The following is a 19,155-nucleotide window of genomic DNA, read 5'->3' on the forward strand; positions in this document are numbered from 1 at the left end:
ACAGGCTCTAGGCACGTGGGCTCAGTAGTTCTGGTGCACGGGCTTAGTTGCTCTGCAGCATGGGGGATTTTCCCAGACCAGGGCTCAAACCCGTGTCCCCTGCACTGGTAGGCAGATTCTTTAACCACTGTGCCACCAGAGAAGTCCTTGCCCTTTACTTTTATTTTTGCTTTTTTTTTCTAACTTATTTATTTTTTTAACTTTTATTTTATATTGGACTATATCTGGTTTACAATGTTGTGTTAGTTTCAGGTGTACAGCAAAGTGATTCAGTTATACATATATATATATATTCTTTTTCAAATTATTTTCTCACTTTGTTTATTATAGAATATTGAGCAGAGTTCCCTGTGTTATACAGTAGGTCCTTGTTGGTTACAAGGGATACGTTTTTAGTGTTAAAGAGAAAACCACAGGCCCAAAATGGCATCACTTGTGCTAAAGCCCATGATAATAAACTTAGATTTGATACCTGATCTAATTGCAGTTTCCACCTTCCCTCGGTAATGCAATCTCAATCATCCAGTCTGGAATATTCTGGTCAGCACCAGCGAGGTAATCTGTCACCTGGACCCTCTCCATCTCCCCCACAACTCCCACAAAGGAAGAAGATGGAATCTGCATGATTGAACCTCACCCTTTCCCCAAAATATGGTGATCTGGCCGAAAGCAACTCTTTTCTTTTGCTAATAGCTTCCTTGCCCCACCCTCCTCCTGACCACAAAAACCTTCCATTTTGTACAACCCATTAGAGCACCTTTCTGTTTACTAGCTGGAATGCTGCCTGATTCATGAAGATTGAACAAAGCCAATAGACCTTCAGATTTATTTGGTGGAATTTTTGTTTTTTTAACAACAGATAAAGTAACTAACACTTGGGGAAGCAAAGTGACTTGCCTGAATTCTCACAGCTGGGAAGCCAAGTAGTGAAGCAGGGAACCCCATTTTCTAACTGAAAATTCACTGTTCTTTCTGCTTTCCCCTTTCCTTCCTCGAAAGCCCAGCTCAAACCTTATCTTCTCCTTGGAGCCTTCCCAGTTTCAGGAGAGGAATTTTGTTCTCCACCCTCTATAGTCCTACATTAATTTATCTGTATCCCAACTCTAATAAATACTAAAGGTTTCCTCAAAATAATCTAGCCAAAATATGCTGATCTAGCCCTTCATGGACCCAAATGGTGACATTTTACCATGACTCCATTAAGTGTAGTGGACATTTGTCATTCTTTTTGATGACCTAGCTCCTGAATCCCTTTCAAGTATTTCCCACTTCTCACTATCAAAACTGAAAATTACAGGTAGTCTCTTTCCTAGACTCCCCTGCAGCTAGAGAGTGGGCATAAAAACCTAAGTGCCACCAATCACTTTTTCCACCCTGACCCCCCACCTGTGGGTTGGAAATTAGGGTGACCTGGTCCTACTCTTGCAGGACTCAGCCTCATTTGCCTCACTCTAAAACTCTGGTGTTGTCAGACCCAGCCCTTATTTTATTTTATTTATTTATTTTTGGGCCTTGTGGCATGTGGGATCTTAGTTCCCTGACCAGGGATCGAACCCATGCCCCCTGTAGTGGAAGCAAGGAGTCTTAACCACTGGACCAACAGGAACGACCCTGGCCTTTATTATAAATGTTGATATTTCATTCATCATGGATATTTTTGCATTAATTTTTATTTTTTTAATATTGCATTAAAATATTACCTTAATTACTGATTTTTTGCCACCTTCATAAATCTTATACCAAGGTGAGTGTCTGACTCACCACACCCTACTCCAGGCCCTGGAAAGATCACTCTGAATCCATTCTGATGAGAGTGGTGGTGGCCCCATATAATGTCTAGAGACCTCCACAGGGGTCTCATTGGCCAGAATTGCATCACATGGCCACCCTTCCTGGGAGAGCAGACTCAGCTTTTTATGATCTGTTAGGGAGGCAGGCAAGGAAAAAAGAGGTTAAGAATGTATATTGGCTGATACAGTCAATAATGTTTGCCATGGCAGTATATATTACTTTACTGTTCTCTTTTAATCTAATCTACTAATCTAAATGGACAGCAGACATATAGCAGGACCCTTATTAATTGACTTCTGTTTATTAATTGACACTGAAACAGAGTCATTCCCTTTGTATTTTCTATTCTATGTTAACTCTGCCTTATAATTTTTTTAAATAAATTTATTTATTTATTTTTGGCTGCATTGGGTCTTAGTTGCTGCACGTGGGCTTTCTCTAGTTGCAGTGAGCAGGGGCTACTCTTTGTTGCGGTGCACGGGCTTTTCATTGCAGTGGCCTCTCGTTGCAGAGCAAGGGCTCTAGGCGCGCAGGCTCAGTAGTTGTGGCGCACGGGCTTAGTTGCTCAGCAGCATGTGGGATCTTCCCAGACCAGGGCTCGAACCTGTGTCCCCTGCGTTGGCAGGCAGGTTCTTAACCACTGAGCCACCGGGGAAGTCTCTGCCTTCTTATAAATACAATATAATTTACCTAATCCAAGCTTCTCAGTTTTATAACAGATTTCTCTAAAAACTCTTGGAATGAACAACCTTATAGGATACTAAGTTATTCTTCATCCCCTTGGGACTTGAATTACTTGGTTTGAATATTAGCACTTCTTTTGTCTTGCTCCTTTCCTCACTTTCAGACCCATTAGACTTTCCCTTCTCTTTAAACTTTGCTCTAAATTGTTCTTTGTCCCAAAGGAATCACCTGCTTCTCCTCCATCAAGCTAACCTGTGATTGCTTCACCAGCTGAAGCTCAGGCTCTTGGCAAAGACCACAGTCCTCTAGAGAACAGACGTCTTACCCCCTGGCAGTGTGTATCCAACCCACTGGGGGCCATGACAGCAATTGCCTCTGAATATTCCCTCCAATGAGGGAAGGAACTGTGCTTGGTGCCTGCTAGCCCTGGGCTTCTCAAACTTCAACGTGCAAAGAAGTCCCCTGGGATTCAGCTAAAATGCAGATTCTGATTCAGAAGGTCTGGGGCTGAGCTGAGATTCTGCATTTCAGAGAAGCTCCCAGGTTATTCTAATGCTGCTGGTCCACATACCTTGGAGTTACAAGCAATTTAAATGTATATCTAAGTGAAAAATATGAAGGGGAAAGTGCCCACAATCCAGCAGCTCTATGTCCCTACCAGGGCAGAGACTGAGGCAACTGACGCACCTAGGGCACAGTATTCAAGGAGGCCCTCAAGTTCAGGTGCGGTCCCTGTGCTTGCATGATCCTGAGAGTGTGTTTCCTTTCATTGTGAGTCCTAACTCCTCACTTGCCCATCCTAGTCCCAGCCCCAGCCCTGGTCACTACCAAGTAACATTTTGGTGGGTATCCCTTCAGAGTACTTTCTTACTTTTTTTTAAAACATTATTTTATGTTTTGTTTATTTTAGTGAACTCCATTTAGCAACTACATGGCCTCATCTGACTGAAAGTATCATTGTGGATAATGATGTTTATTTGGGAGTATGTTGAGTAGTACATTGAGATTCACAAATTTCGGTAGAATAAATTAACTGCCAAGAAGTTAGTAGTTTTCCTTTTTCTTTATATCAGTTTCAGGCATACAGATTACTTTCTAATACACACACAAACACATATGGGATCATACTGTATATGATTATACTGTATGTAATTATACCTACAATATTTCGCATGCAGTATTATACTCTTATTATCTGTCCATTTATATCTGTTATGATATTTTAAAATTCTCAAACTCTGACAGCTTAATCCCAATAAATTCATTTAATAATCCTTTTCCTCAGAAATGTGCATAGTTGGGACTTCCCTGGTGGTCCAGTGGTTAAGAATCTACCTTCCAATGCAGGGGACGGGGGTTCAATCCCTGGTCGGAGAACTAAGATCCCACATGCCGCGGGGCAACTGAGCCCATGTGCCGCAACTACTGAGCCTTTGTGCCACAACTACAGAGCCCACGTGCGCTGGAGCCCACGCGCTGCAACGAAGAGCCCAAGTGCCACAACTAAGACCCGACACAGCCAAAAATAAATAAATAAAAAAGAAATATTAAAAAAAGAAATGTGTGTAGTTGCACAACATTGTAAATTAACTATATTTCAATTTAAAAAAATGTGCATAGTTACCTTCTCTGAGTGGAAGAATTATGAGTGGTTATTATTTCTTTCTTATACTTTTCTGTACTTTCCAAATTTTCCATATTGGACCCACATAACTTTTTTTTTTTTTTGCGGTACGCGGGCCTCTCACTGTTGTGGCCTCTCCCATTGCGGAGCACAGGCTCCGGACGCACAGGCTCAGCGGCCATAGGCTCACGGGCCCAGCTGCACCACAGCATGTGGGATCTTCCCAGACCGGCGCACGAACCCGTGTCCCCTGCATCGGCAGGAGGACTCTCAACCACTGTGCCACCAGGGAAGCCCCCCACATAACTTTTAATTTAGTTTTTATTTTTATCAAAGTAATATACATATGGACTTAAAAAAGACCAAATGATCTACAAGATTTATAATGATAAACAGCAGCTACTTGCCCACCCACTCCCACTGGAGTCAATCAGCAAGCAGCTGCTTTCAATGCTTTTAGTTGTTTCTTCTGCTATTTATCTCCTTGTTTCTAAATAATATTGCTTTTTCTCAAATTTTCAATTTTATATTTTTTAACTTCCTCAGTGAAGATGAGGATTTGACTTACTTACACCACAACTTCCATATAACTTCTTCCATCACTGTCATTTTCCTTAAACCGATATTCAGCATTTATTCTCCAAAGAAGATATACAGAGGGCCAACAGGCACATGAAAAGATGCTCAACATTGCTAATTACTAGAGAAATGCAAATCAAAACTACAATGAGGTATCACCTCACACCAGGCAGAACGGCCATCATCAAAAAGTCTACAAAATAATAAATGCTGGAGAGGATGTGGAGAAAAGGGAACTCTCCTAAACTGTTGGTGGGAATGTAAATTGGTGCAGCCATTATGGAGAACAGTATGGAGTTTCCTTAAAAAACTAAAAACAGAGTTACCACATGATCCTGCAATGCCACTCCTGGGCGTATATCTGGAAAAGACAAAAACTATAATTTGAAAAGATGCCTGCACCCCAGTTGATAGCAGCACTGCTTACAATAGCCAAGACATGAAAGCAACCTAAGTGTCCATTGACAGATGAATAAATAAAGAAGATGTGGTAAATATATACAATGGAATATTACTCAGCCATAAAAAGGAAATAGTGCCATTTGAAGCAACATGGATGGACCTAGAGATTATCATACCAAGTGAAGTAAGTCAGACAGAGAAAGACAAATATCATATGATATCACTTATACATGGAATCTTAAAAAATGATACAAATGAACTTATTTACAAAACAGAAATAGACTCACAGATATAGAAAACAAATTTATGGTTACCAAAGAGGAAAGAGAAGGAATAAATTAGGAGCTTGGGATTAACAGATACACACTACTATATATAAAATATATAAACAGCAAGGATCTACTGTGTAGCACAGGGAACTATATTCAATATCTTGTAATAACCTATAATGGAAAAGAATCTGAAAAAGAATATATATGTATTTCTTTTATATATATATATATATATGTAAAACTTTGCTATACACCTGAAACTAACACATTGTTAATCAGCTATACTTCGATAAAAAAAATTTTTTTAATTCAGTGTTTATAACTGAACCAAATGAGGCAGAATAATTACTCTGTCTTCTTTGCCACTTTTTGTTTTCTCTGGAGTTAAAAATTGCTTCAATTTTTTCCCTTGCACAGTTTTATTTTAAAGTATCTATCACTGACTTATCTGCAAGCTCTCTGCCAAACTGGAAATCTCGTATCAGATTATGGTCAAACAGCTCCATTTTTTTCTCTAGGGTCATCCTTCCTAGAGCCCTCTGTATTAATCAGGCTTCTCCAGAGAAACAGAAGCAATAGGGTAAAGAGAGAAAGAGACAGTTTGTTTTAAGGATTGTGGGGGCTGGCAAATTCTAAATCTGTAGGGCAGGCTGGAAACTCAGGCAAGAGGTGATGTTGTAATCTTAAGTCTGAAATCCACAGTGTAGCCCAGTAGGCTGGAAACTCAGGCAGGATTTCTATGTCATCATCTTGATGCAAAATTCCTTCTTCCTTTGGAAACCTCAGCCTTTGCCCATAAGGCTTTCAACTGACTGAATGAGACCCACCCACATTATGGAGGGTAATCTGCTTAACTTAACAGTCAAGTAATTATAAATGTTAATAATATTTAAAATATACATTCACGGCAACATCTAGACTAGTGTTTGACCAAACTGGGCATCATAACCTAGACAAATTGACACATAAAATTAACCATCACACCCTCCATTATCGTAAGTAATCTGTCTCCCATCTTGTTCATTTTTTTCTCTTTGGTGTTTCCTTCCCACTTAATTTCATGGCTTTCTCTTTTTAAATTTCAACCATAGCAACAGTTAATATTTCCCAGGTAAATTAAGACAACCCATCAAAGAACTGGTGCTAAGGTAGAAGGAGTGGGCGGGAGAGTCAGTGGGTACCTCCTCCACCCCCATCCAGCTGCCTTCTCATCTCCATGTCTTTCTCACTGACCCAGGAGAGCACGAGGGGACAGCATATACTATGGGGTAACTGCCAATAACGAAGGCTGGTCAGGAGAAAAAGAATTTATTTGCAGCTGCAATTCTTCAGGGAAGCATTAGTATAATCAGCTAGCCCTGCAATAGCCACCTGACTGGTCATTTTTAATGCTTAGGCCACAAACCTGAAAACTCAAAGAAAGTGCTAAATGTAAAAGCAGCTTTTCATATTGTTGCTTGATTTCAGACTTACAGACATGCCAACACATAGTACAATGATAGTTTTGATCATATGATTTTGCCTGCTTAGAGTCTTTCTTTAAACTAAATGCTTAATGATGAGGCCAAAATAATTGAGAAGTCTTAAGAAATACAGATTTTAAATTAATTTTTTCCAAGTGACTCTGTGTGTGTGTGTGTGTGTGTGTGTGTGTGTGTCATGATGAGTCAATGTTTCTTTGGGAATTGAGGGTGGAAAATCTCAAAAACAAATGCAGGATGTGAAGTGGGGCAGGTCCAGCACCCAAATAATGCATAAACTTTTCCTACCTGCCTGTTTGGGAGTGAAAACATTAGGAGGGAGGGAATTAAACCAACCTTTTGCAGCAAGGAGAGAAAGAGAACTATAATTTCTGAACAAAAAGAGTGACAGAAACAAATTTCCCAAAGCAAAAATAAATCTGGCTTCACTGTGCTTAGACGGGAAATTTCCTGTAAAACAAGGGAGTTTCTGAGGCTCCCACTGTTGAAAGGTTTTTTTTCAATTGGTGGGGTGGAGAGCTGCATGAATCACAAGACTCTCAGGCTCCCTTAGGAATGTGTTCAATCTTCCCATGTTTACAGAAGCCCCAGAACTGTCCTAATTGCCAAATGATAACTGATCTCATGTATTCCCTAAAAACAGAGGTATGCGAATCCCACTTGTTCTAAGTAAAGGTAATAGGACACACTAAAGTGTTCCATGTGCATAAGTTTGGAAAACGCTAGGTTAAGTAAAATTAAGTGTTTCTTTTTTCACTTTTTTTTTTTTTTTTGGCTGCGCCACACGACTTGCAGGATCTCAGTTCCCCAACCAGGGAGTGAACCCAGCCACGGCAGTGAAAAAGGCCAAGACCTAACACGTGGACCGCCAGGGAATTCCCTATTTGAGTTTCTTTACTGCAGGATTTCTTAGGTCCATAAATACCATTGTGATTCTCCATTGGGAACGTTTATTGTACAGGATACCCCAAATTCATCTGAGATGTTTCATGGAGCACTAATTAACACTTCCCTAAACTAGTGCTCTGAGGAACACAGATCTAGTCATCATCATCAGCGTGTGTGTGTGTGTGTGTGTGTGTGTGTGTGTGTGTGTGTGTGTGTGTGGTCGTAGGAGACAAGGGCCAAGATCACTTGATGGTTCTTGTTGTAACTTAAGGTCAAAGGAGCAAAAGGTGACCCAACAGTCCATAGCCATTTCCTGGCCTTGAAAAATTATCTCATAAATTCCCCTTTAGTTCTAAACTGCTAACAACTGTTTCAGACTCCAGTCATATCAGAGAACCTAGAGATCACTTCGTCTAATCCTTCCATTTTACAGATGTGAAAACCGGCCTAAGGAGAGGAATTAAGTTGCCCGGAGTCACAGGTGAATTAAATTGCAAAGTTCGGTTAGAACCAGCTTACCTGTCTTCCTGTCCATTGATCTTTGTCCTGCTCTGTGGTGCCTCTTCATATGACTGAATCCACAAACTAGCAAGGGGCTGTTACTGCATGATTTTGACAAATCTGTCTATAATCAAAAACAAGATCTAAGGCCAGCTAATGGCCCATGTTATCTCAAACAAATCTCAGTATGACAAAATAACTCCGACTGTCATGGGCATTTGAAGCAGCAGGATTTGACCTGTGGTTTCAACACCAGATTCTTAATTTATTTCTGAGCCCATAGCCTCATAATGTCTTCCTTGAAAACTGAATTGTAAGTCATGTAGATGTCAATGGTCCATCTCTCTTTTAAATAGGTTTTATTGTTCAAACAAACAGTTCAAGGATTGTAAAAGGTTCAAAGTGAAAAAATCTCATTCCTACCCGTCTCCCACCCTCCCATTTCTCACCTTCCCTCTCCATATAGTTAGCCATTGGTATTAGTGTTTTGTGTATCCTTTCTTCGTATCTTCATGCAGATATGGATAGAGAGACTATTTTTTCTCCCTTATTTACACAAAGTGGCATTATCTCTTTGTCAGGCACAACTCTTCCCCTTTAGCCTTAGTCTCCTCATTTAGAAAAAAGAGGATTGGGGCTTCCCTGGTGGCACAGTGGTTAAGAATCCGCCTGCCAATGCAGGGGACATGGGTCGGAACCCTGGTCCGGGAAGATCCTACATGCCTCGGCGCACTAAGCCCGTGTGCCACAACTACTGAGCCTGTGCTCTAGAGCCTGTGAGCCACAAGTACTGAGCCCATGTGCCACAATTACTGAAGCCCATGCACCTAGAGCCCGTGGTCTACAACAAGAAAAGCCACCGCAATGAGAAGCCCACACACTTGACAATGTTTGGCCTTTTGGAAAGTCACACTTGCATGGCTGGTTTTGTTGGTGACCTCAAATTTAGAGCACTCAGGGTGTGGCTTGCAGACTCTGGTATTTCATGCTTTAAGAAAATCCAATACACAAATGTCAACATTTCCAAAGCAAATTAGGGAATGACTTTGTATTACAAATGAACCTTGCATAATGATTCACCAAAGGCATCTTTTATGTATTTACATATTTTTATTAAATAAATAATACTTGGTACAACATTCAAAAGAGTGTGCAATGCAAACTCTCTGCCTTGATCCCAGGACACTGAGCTCTCCTCCCCATGGGCCACCTTTGTCACCAGTTTCTTGTTTTCTTCCGTATTCTTTGTATATGCAGACATATCCGTATAGGTCCTTTTCTGAGAAGAGCACTCCAAATGCACGGCTTTGCACTTTGTACTTTTCACTGAAAAAGATATCTCGGAAATCAGGACAAGTAGAACTGCCTCATTCTTTTTTTAAGGGTTGTATAATTTTCAGTGATGGATAAACCAAAATAAATTAATCTAAAAGGGGTCGTTAGGGAATTCCCTGGCGGTCCAGTGGTTAGGACTTGGCACTTTCATTGCCAGGGCCCGGGTTCAATCCCTGGTGGAGGAACTAAGATTCTGTAATAATAATATAATAATAATAATAATGATGATGATGAAAGGGGTCATTCTTTTTTAACAGTGAACTCCATTCGTCCATTCATAACCTGATTTAATCCCTAAAGTCCTGTTTTCAGTTGCACTCTGTTATAGGAACGAGATTCTCTCAGGGTGCTTCCATTTCTGTGCAAACAGAGCAGGCATCAGTGCCTACGGACGAACTTGTGCCAAACAGAAGCTCACAGTTTTCACCTCCTAAATCTTTTTTTTTTTTCCAACAAAAGGTCTCACATATTTTTTTCTGAGCCAACCTACTAGTGCAGAAACATAGAAACAAAGAGAAAAATCATTTTCCCAATAAAACACATCCAGCTATCCAGATAGTGATGTTTTCAGGGTGATATGGTAAGAAGCAAGTGACTTGATACAGAATAAATATGTGTGCCATCTCATGTGCGATTCCTTATAGAGCCAGCTTGATTCTTCTCCAACATCTCCTCTTGGAGTTGTATCTGATTTTATTACCAGTTTTCATCCAAATCCACTGGGGAATGGGACGATTCTGCTTTTGTTTCTTAGCCAGGAATTGCTTGATCCTGAAAGTCTTGTGAGAAGACATGGTGAAGAGCAGAGTCCTCACCTCCTAAATCTTAAAGTTGAATTTCAGACTGCTTCAAGATCCTCAAAGCTTAATCTCTCTTTTTTTTTTTTTTTGGCTGTGCCACGTGGCTTGCAGGATCTTAGTTTCCTGACCAGGAATTGAACCCAGGCCCCACTGCAGTGGAAGCGCAGAGTCCTAACCACTGGACTGCCAGGGAACTCCCCTCAAAGCTTAATCTTCCTAATTTTTAGAATAAGTTTTTCCCTCTCCTAATTTTTACAATAAGCTCCTTTCTCTCTCTCTCCACCTGCTCCTCATTACTGAAGCTGAACAAACTAATGTAGCATTTTTATTTAAGCACCGAGCTTTTGACACCTGCCTCATTCTCTGAGGCTCTGGTGACCACTAGCAGCTTTTAGCCTGGGCAGTCCCCAGCTCTGCCCTCATAACAAGAAAACTTCTCTACAGTCATACTCACTCAGTTAATATATGACTGATTGGTTGGTTGAATGACAGAATCAGGCACTATATACTCAATAAACAGTAGTATTATGATTATATCCTCTGTTGTTTTTTTTTTTTGTGCCCCAACTCAAAGAAAGAAGACATGACATCCATGAATATTTTATAATCCTAATCCTAGTTGACCTCTTATTTCACTTCAAATACTCACTTCTCTTAGTTCTGTGACATGACATTCTCCTGCTCTTCTTCCTACCTTCTGAGTTTCCTTTGCTGATTCTTCTTCCTCTACTGGGCCTTTCCCCCAAGTTGGGCTCTTTGTCCTCTTATTTCTCGCTGAGGCATGTCAATGACTCCTGGGACTCCAGAGACAAACACTGTGTTCTGATGAACCCCAGATGGATGTTATCAGCCCATATCCCTCTCTGAGCTCCAGACCCATGAATCCAACTGCCTCCCTGTCATCTCTTCCTGAACTGACTGAGATGCAGCCTCTGCCACCTAGAGGAATGAGAGCTCAAAACAGAAATAAAGGTACTGGGATGTAAGGTTTTGCTGGCACGTCGGGAATCTGTACTGACTCTACTAGCTGTTTCAGATCTCTTCTATGTTTTTCAATTCTTTGATTTTACTAACCCTTCCCATCCACTGACCCACCCCAATTAGCAGATCCTATCTCCTCCCGCTTCACAGAGGCCATTAGACAGCTCCCTCACCTCTGCCACCAAATCTACAATTTCTCCAGCCTTTTCTCCTCCTATTTAGGCCAGTTTCCTACCTGAGCTTTGGCTCGTGTCACTTCCTAGTTCCCCAGGGGTCTTTTGCTAATGAGAGTCCCCCCTCTCCATCCTCTCTTCTTTACCTGCTCTCTACTTGCTGCTTCCTATCAATGTTTACACATGTTCAAAGGTTCCCCAACCTTTTAAAAGCCTCTTCCTTTGACTCCCTATCCAGCTCCTACTACTGCCCTTTACCATTCCCTTCACAGCCAAATTTCATGAAAATTTGTCTGTTTATTTCTACCATCTTTATTTCTACACCCCCCACATCTCAGCCTCCTGCAATTTTTTTTTCTCCCCACAATCTGCTGAAACTATTCTTGACAAAGTCTACACAATGTCTTCCGTATTCTTTAATCCAACGGTCCTCATGTTGCTTTGACTTTTCTGCAGCATCTGCTGCTATTGAGCAGTCCCTTCTCCTTTCCTTGCTCTTTGCCTCACGACACTGTTTCATAAGTGGTTCTGGGTAGCTCACTGGGTAATTGCCAGCCGAGGGACTGTATTTTCTTTCTACCTTCACAAACACCTAGTTACCTCTATCTCACCCTTCGGGTCTCAGCTCAGGGTGCCCTTCCCTCTCTGCACAGACCAGTCCACACGGCTTCCTGTGCTTTGCCTGACTAGCCATTATCACAGATTACAATTAGATGTGTAGGGTCACTCTACACCCCTACACCCTACACTCCTCTGAGTCATATCTAATTTCCAGGGACTCTGGTGGTGACAGGACACGGGGGAGAGTGGCTTTCTGCTCCTGAATATCACCTGTTATGCTGGCCAAGCTGAAATGTACCAAGAGGTCACAGTCCTCATGAATGCTAGTTTAAAGGGATCTGAATGCTTCCCTTCATCCTCCTCACATATTTAAATTTTTTTCCCTATGTTTTTCCAGACTTTGTCCAAAGTGATCATTAGGAATGATTAAAGCAGCAGTCTCTGAGGGTGGCCTGATAGTGGTCACACAGCCTCTTTGTATGAAATTTTCCCTAGCAACCATCGAAGACACAAAAACAGTTATCAGGGCACTCCTATCATCCTGGTTCCTAACTCCACCCCAGAAGGCCTGGTCCAGTTACGGGGGCACAGCACCGGGCCTTGTGTGGAATGTACAAGCTCCCCAGCCACACTCTTCCTCAAGTCTGGGAACATTGATCTCATCTAGAGGTCCAGTAGACTCTTGCAGACCTTCAGTGTTGTCTCTGTACATGAGTCCTTTCTGCTTCCCAAAGCCAGAAAAAGACTCCTCTTTCAGATGGGTCCACCCTTCCCTGAGTTGAGACAACAAAAATTTAGTTCACCGAATGGGGGTGAAGGCCATGGAGAAAAGAAAATCCTGTGGACAAAAGCCACCAGTTAATATTCCAAAGTAGCCTCCTGACATAGTACTGTGGATCAGAATAGAGGGAAATAGGGGTTTGGAGGCAATAGATGAATCCAGAAGTACCTGATGCCCTTAGTAGATAAATAGATATGGCAGAAGGAAAGAAATCGTTTTGCCAGTGAGTAGAAAAAGAAGGGCTGTTTCATCTTCAGCTTTACACAGAGGAATTTCTGGGGAAAAATGGGAAGAGTCTGTGATTGCTGAATTACAAAGGGTATGAGTCATTTGTAAATATTAAGAAAAATAAAACATGTGCTTATGCCTAAATGTAGCTAGCAAGAAACTTAATAATCACCCACGTATCTCCCCTTAATTATCGAATTAATCTAATTACTTCCTACCGTCTTTTGACCCTTCTCTTCCCACACATTCCCACTTATTATTTTTTACCTAAATGACACAACAGTCACCCGAAACAAAAAACCCACAGATAACCAAGAGAAGCCACACGTTTGAGAAAGACTCCTGTTATATTTTCATGTCACTCTATATTAACATACCTCCTTTTTTTAGAATCTCAAACTCTGAGAGGAGAATATAAGATGTAACTGGAAGGCAAAGTGACCTCATGCGTTTCTGCAAATACTGTTGGTTCTCCAAGGGGCAGGAAGCCGACTCCAGAGGCCTCTTGCTTTTTGATAATCCCTCAGGACACAGCAGAACAACAAGCATAAAATGTCTGAATACAGGTGACTAAAACTTGACTCTACCAGGATGGAGTTTGTCCAGTTGCCTCCTCTCTCAACACCAAAATGCACCTTGAATGCCCCTTTTTGGTTTATTGAGAAAGATCTTAAACAGTTCAATATTTTTTCTTCTTATTGACATCCACACAGTGGAAATCTGGCCTTTGGGGGCCCCTGCAGCTGACTTTCTCCCATGATACGCTCTCTATATCTGCCTTTGTTTTTGAATACTCTGCTTTCTTATTCTCACTTATACTTCTCTTTGGAGAGAGGGCTTTGGAGAAACCAAAATAATTGGACTCCAGGGAGAGCTGAGTTACAGAGCTGAGGTGTAAATGCACTGACAAAATACTTTTTCTCCATATCGTGTTTTTATTTCAAAACCTTGCTTAAAAACTGTTTTCTAATTGAAGTATTCTATTTTTTAATTATTATTATTGCATTAACAATTACTTATTGAGTACCTAATTAGTGAACATTGTACTAGGCTCTTCAGCTAGGTCCTTTCAGCTGATCGTCTGGCATCCATGAGAAATAGGAACTGCTACACCTATTTCAGAGATTAGAAAACCGAGTGTCAGAAAGAAAGGGCTAGGGACTTTCCTGGTGGCGCAGTGATTAAGAATCTGCCTGTCAGTTCAGGGGACACAGGTTCGAGCCCTGGTCCGGGAAGATCCCACATGCTGCAGAGCAACTAAGCCCATGCGCCACAACTACTGAACCTGTGCTCTAGAGCCTGCGAGCCACAACTACTGAAGCCCGCGCACCTAGAGCCCATGCTCCGCTACACGAGAAGCCACCACACCACAATGAAGAGTAGCCCCCGTTTACCGCAACTAGAGAAAGTCCGCGCACAGCAATGAAGACCCAATGCAGCCAAAAAATAAATAAATTTTTTAAAATTTTGTAAAAAAGAAAAGAAATAAAGGGCTAATAAAGGGCAGACAGAGGCAAATAAGCAGAAAGCTAAGGAAGCTTAAGCCACAGGGCCCTCTCTTACATGGGCCCCTTTCAAGGCGCGGCACTTAATTCTGAATACATGAGCTCTATTCTTCTCCTTAGGAAGAGATTTCAAAATTGCATAAAGCTTCAGTTCCCACAAAGACTGGATCTGTCCCTGGTGTGGAGCCAGTATGTGAACTCAGAATTATCTGACTTGGAAGTCTACGCTCTTCACAGAGAACTATTGTTGATTATGAAATATGAGTCAGAAAATATAACTTCTGCTCCCTAAATCTGCCGTAACCTTGAACACTCCAATAATCTTAATAGAGCACTCTGTTCAAATACCACTTGAATCACTCCTTTGGAGAATCAGAGACATCTATCAGCAGATACTCACTTACCACCATGTGGCAGGTGGGATAAGAGAGGCCTTGTAAGAGAGTAGTTCAAAGGACTGTTTTTGAAGCTGGCTCCCTGGGTTAGAATCCTGGTTCTCCCACTTTATCCCTACCTGTGTGTGCTTAGGCAAGTTATTTAACCTCTCTGTGCCAGAATTTCCTCTTCTGAAAAATGGGTACAATAACAGTTTCTACCTCATAGGAGTTTGTGTGTGTGTCTGTACATATATTAAACAAGTTAAAAGGGTTTTTCAAACTGCAGGTCAAGACTCATCAGTTGGTCATGAAATCAACTTAATGGATTAACTGCATTTTTTTAAAAAAAATGAAATAGAATCAGAATACAATCTAACAGAAGATATCAGAATGCATTGCACACAGTCAGGGTAGGTAATGATTTTCTGAAATCTTTGGCTTCCATCGTGTATGTATGAGTGTGCTGCATTGCTTTGTAAAATGTATTTCTTATGGTGAGTCACCACCCAAAAGGTTTGAAAACCTGAGTGAATATAAGCAAAGCAATTAGAAGTATACGAGGCGGGCTTCCCTGGTGATGCAGTGGTTGAGAATCCGCCTGCCAATGCAGGGGACACTGGTTCAAGCCCTGGTCCGGGAAGATCCCACATGCTGCGGAGCAGCTAAGCCCGTGCGCCACAACTGCTGAGCCTGTGCTCTAGAGCCCGTGAGCCACAACCACTGAGCCCGTGTGCTGCAACTACTGAAGCCCACATACCTAGAGCCTGTGCTCCGCAACAAGAGAAGCCACCACAATGAGAAGCCCACAGCACAACGAAGAGTAGCCCCTGCTCGCTGCAATTAGAGAAAGCCCGCACACAGCAACGAAGACCCAACACAGCCAAAAAAATAAATTAATTAAAAACAAAAAAAGAAGTATACAAGGCTTCAAGGCCTGGGAATAATTCTCTATGCCTCTCAGTTCTGTCATCTGGATCTGAAGTGCCATCCTCTGAGCCATCCTTCCTTTTTCCTGAAAGGTGCACATGTTTACAGCTAAGTAGTTTTATAAGCCTGCTTCCTGTCTGGAGAATTTTGGGGGTACAACTTCTTTCATTTTATCTTCTTTTTGTCCCTTTCAGTTCAAGCTGTCAATGTTTCTGCTAGTATAAAATTCTCAAGAGTCTTGTGGGCCTCCTGTGCATGTCATGGGAATTCACTCCAGTAGACAAGAGGCTCTTCCTCTTACCTTTCCTGGATAATTTCATCTCTATTTTTTTCTTTTGTTGAGATGGCTGATGGGATGGCTGAAAGGCTCTCTTCAAAGAGCCTTTTTGGTCTACTACAAAGCTGCTGTGAACATTCATGTATAAGTCTTTGTATGGACGTATGCTTTCACTTCTCTTAGGTAACTATTCTGGAGTGAAATGGCTGAGTCATATGGTGGGTATATGTTTAATTTTTTTTTAAATTAATTATTTTTTGGCTGCGTTGGGTCTTCCTTGCTGTGTGCGGGCTTTCTCTAGGTGAGGCAAGCAGGGGCCACTCTTCCTTGTGGTGTGTGGGCCTCTCATTGTGGTGGCTTCTCTTGTTGCGGAGCATGGGCTATAGAGAGCACGGGCTTCAGTAGTTGCGGTGCGTGGGCTCAGTAGTTGTGGCTTGCAGGCTCGGTAGTTGTCGTGCACGGGCTTAGTTGCTCTGCAGCATGTGGGATCTTCCCCGACCAGGGCTCGAACCCCTGTCCCCTGCATTGGCAGGCCAATTCTTAACCACTGCGCCACCAGGGAAGTCCCTGTTTAACTTTTAAAGAAATCTCTAAACTGTTTTCCAAAGAGGTTGTACATTTTACATTCCCACCAGCATTCCAATTACTTCATATCCTCACCAACATTTAGTATGGACAGGCTTTTTAATTTTAACCATTCTAATGGGGGGATTACCTAATGATTTTAACAGCAGTTCACAATATTTGCTTGAACCAAATTCATTAGAGCTTACAAAATGCTGATTTATCATTTCTGCATTGATTAGCTGGCATTCTTTAGTAAAACAGACCTTTCTCTCATAAACTGAGATTATGTAGTTACCCTAAATATAGTGCCCATTAGAAAGGAAGTTAAATGTTTAATTCCTTCCCTTTAATTGCCAGTTTTCAAAACAAAGAGTTATTTTAATCCTTACATACCTTTTTTTTTTTTACATACCTTTTTGATTCAAGTAGGTCATTCTTGTTTTCCTATTTTGCAATATGAAAGATATGACTATGAGACTCAAAAGAGCTTAAGGAAATTGCTTAAGGTCTCAATCTCAGCCAACAATCAAAAATCCTGATAAGAGTTTGCTTCTAAAATAAAAGTCTTGGTTGCCAAGGTACTTTGAAGACTCGTCACAGTATGCCTGTACTGGGCGCCTGCTTCCTAGTAACGTGCTCAGATTTACTGAGAAACATCTCATCTCCCCGCCATTAACTCCTTCCCTGACAGCAGGGTCATTACCCTGAGTGTCTCACAGGCTGTTGTGCTGCCCTTCCCAGCACCTGCTGGCGTGAGGCGGAAGCTGAACACTGTGGCGCAACAGGCCTGGAATACTTTCCTTTGCCAGGAAAGACCCTTCACTGACTTCTGTCTGAGCAGGCTGCTTTTCTTTCAGAAATTAGAATTAATTAGGGCTGACCTCCTGGGCTCTTTTCCGAGCAAGGATGGGGCAGAAAGTAGCAAGTGGCAGAAAAGCCAGGAACCTGAAAGTGGGTTTAGATGGTGGAGTCAGTGAGGGACACAGAAGTTAAGGGGTAGATGGAGTGATTGACGTTCAGCTGGAAGGCTCTGGAACAGAGGTAGCAGTTGCTAAAATGTTCAAATACATCTGTGTTCTTCCATAAATAGCTGCTGCTCTGTGAATTCCCCACCCATACCCCAGTGCCTGTCTTCTTCCCACCTTGGCACCCAGTCTCTTCTCTCATAACCCTCCCATGACTGTTTTGATTAGCTAGGGTCCAGGCTGAACTATCGTTAAATATTTTGAATAACTGCCCTGGGTGTGGACACAAAATGGATTGGAATTCTCACTGGTGTGACCTGGCACCTATACTCTAACTTGAACATGTACATGGTGTTGTCGACCACTGTTGAGACAGCCTAGATGCTGCCTACCCTTGGGGTCATGCACTTGTGGGTACTGGGTTGTGAGGTCACATGTATTTCTTACTCTTGGGATCAAAAGTTTGAAAAACCCAAACTAGGGCATACCAGGCAAAGGAGGCTGAATGCAGAGGTACACAGCTTGTTTCTGGAAAGGAAAGACAAGATGACTAGGCAGTAGGCCAGGCCGGAATGAAGGCTGTGCGACTCACGGTCAATCAAGAGTGGCCGGGAAGCAGTGAGAGTCAGATGTGGGGCACAGGATGGGAAGATAGTGAATTGGAGGTCTGAAGTACATTAGGGATAAAAGAAGGAAGCAGGTGTATTGGATGTATGGTTCAGGCATGAAGGAATAATCACCCCACCAAAGATAAAGCAAAGAACTTAAGTCCTGAAAGTAGAGGAGGTTCCTCATGGACAGACACATACAGGGAGCCAGGAAGAGACCAGGAAGGAATTCTAAGGGCTCCCTGCATTAGTAGGCAGTGGAGAAAGAAGCACTCTGAAGGGCACTGAGAAGGAGGAGCCAGAGAGCTGGGAACTTGCAAAACTGGGAGGAGACAGAAATGCAAGAGTAAGGGCTTAACAGGCTGAAATATAATAGGTCAAGTAAAATAAAGGCCTCCAGATCCCTGGGGTGCCTCAGAAGTAGAATGGGCCTATGGTTAGTATCCTGACTGCAGGGGCAAGCCTTGCTTGGTAATTCTGAACTCTAGGACCTTGGGCAAGTGACTTAAATTCTTGTGACTCAGTTTTTTAATCTATAAAATGGAGATAATAATAGGAATTCCCTGGAAGTCCAGTGGTTAGGACTCGATGCTTTCACTGCCTTGGGCCGGATTCAATCCCTGGTCAGGGAACTGAGATCCCTCAAGCCATGCGGTGCGGCCAAGAAAAAAAAAAGAAAACATAAAACAGATAAAATAAGAACATCTACCTCAGAGAGTTTCAAAAATTAGATGAGAGAGAGAGAGAGAGAGACTCTCTGAACCGGGTTTAAAATGTTATTCATGCAACATATAAGCATATGCTAAATTATGATAACTATGGTACCAGCTACCTAAAATTTTTTATAC

At 42.0% G+C, this 19,155-nt stretch overlaps 1 protein-coding gene across 1 annotated transcript; it reads right to left on the bottom strand.

Annotated features, from left to right (window-relative positions):
- Nucleotides 1-9,355: 9,355 nt before the first annotated feature.
- Nucleotides 9,356-15,762, bottom strand: LOC117200583 (60S ribosomal protein L39-like). Its single transcript, XM_033423837.2, has 2 exons — nucleotides 15,721-15,762; nucleotides 9,356-14,411 (listed from the first exon to the last, which is right to left on the bottom strand). The coding sequence occupies exon 2, from the start codon at nucleotides 10,349-10,351 to the stop codon at nucleotides 10,196-10,198; it is 156 nt and encodes a 51-aa protein (XP_033279728.1). The 5' UTR covers nucleotides 10,352-14,411; nucleotides 15,721-15,762; the 3' UTR covers nucleotides 9,356-10,195.
- Between the last annotated feature and the right edge of the window lie 3,393 nt (nucleotides 15,763-19,155).

The sequence above is a fragment of the Orcinus orca genome, chromosome 10 (assembly GCF_937001465.1).
Source record: "Orcinus orca chromosome 10, mOrcOrc1.1, whole genome shotgun sequence".
NCBI lineage: Eukaryota > Metazoa > Chordata > Mammalia > Artiodactyla > Delphinidae > Orcinus > Orcinus orca.

Coding starts and splice junctions, on each gene's coding strand:
- LOC117200583 (XM_033423837.2), bottom strand. CDS start 10,351: ATGTCTTCTCACAAGACTTTCAGGATCAAGCAATTCCTGGCTAAGAAA.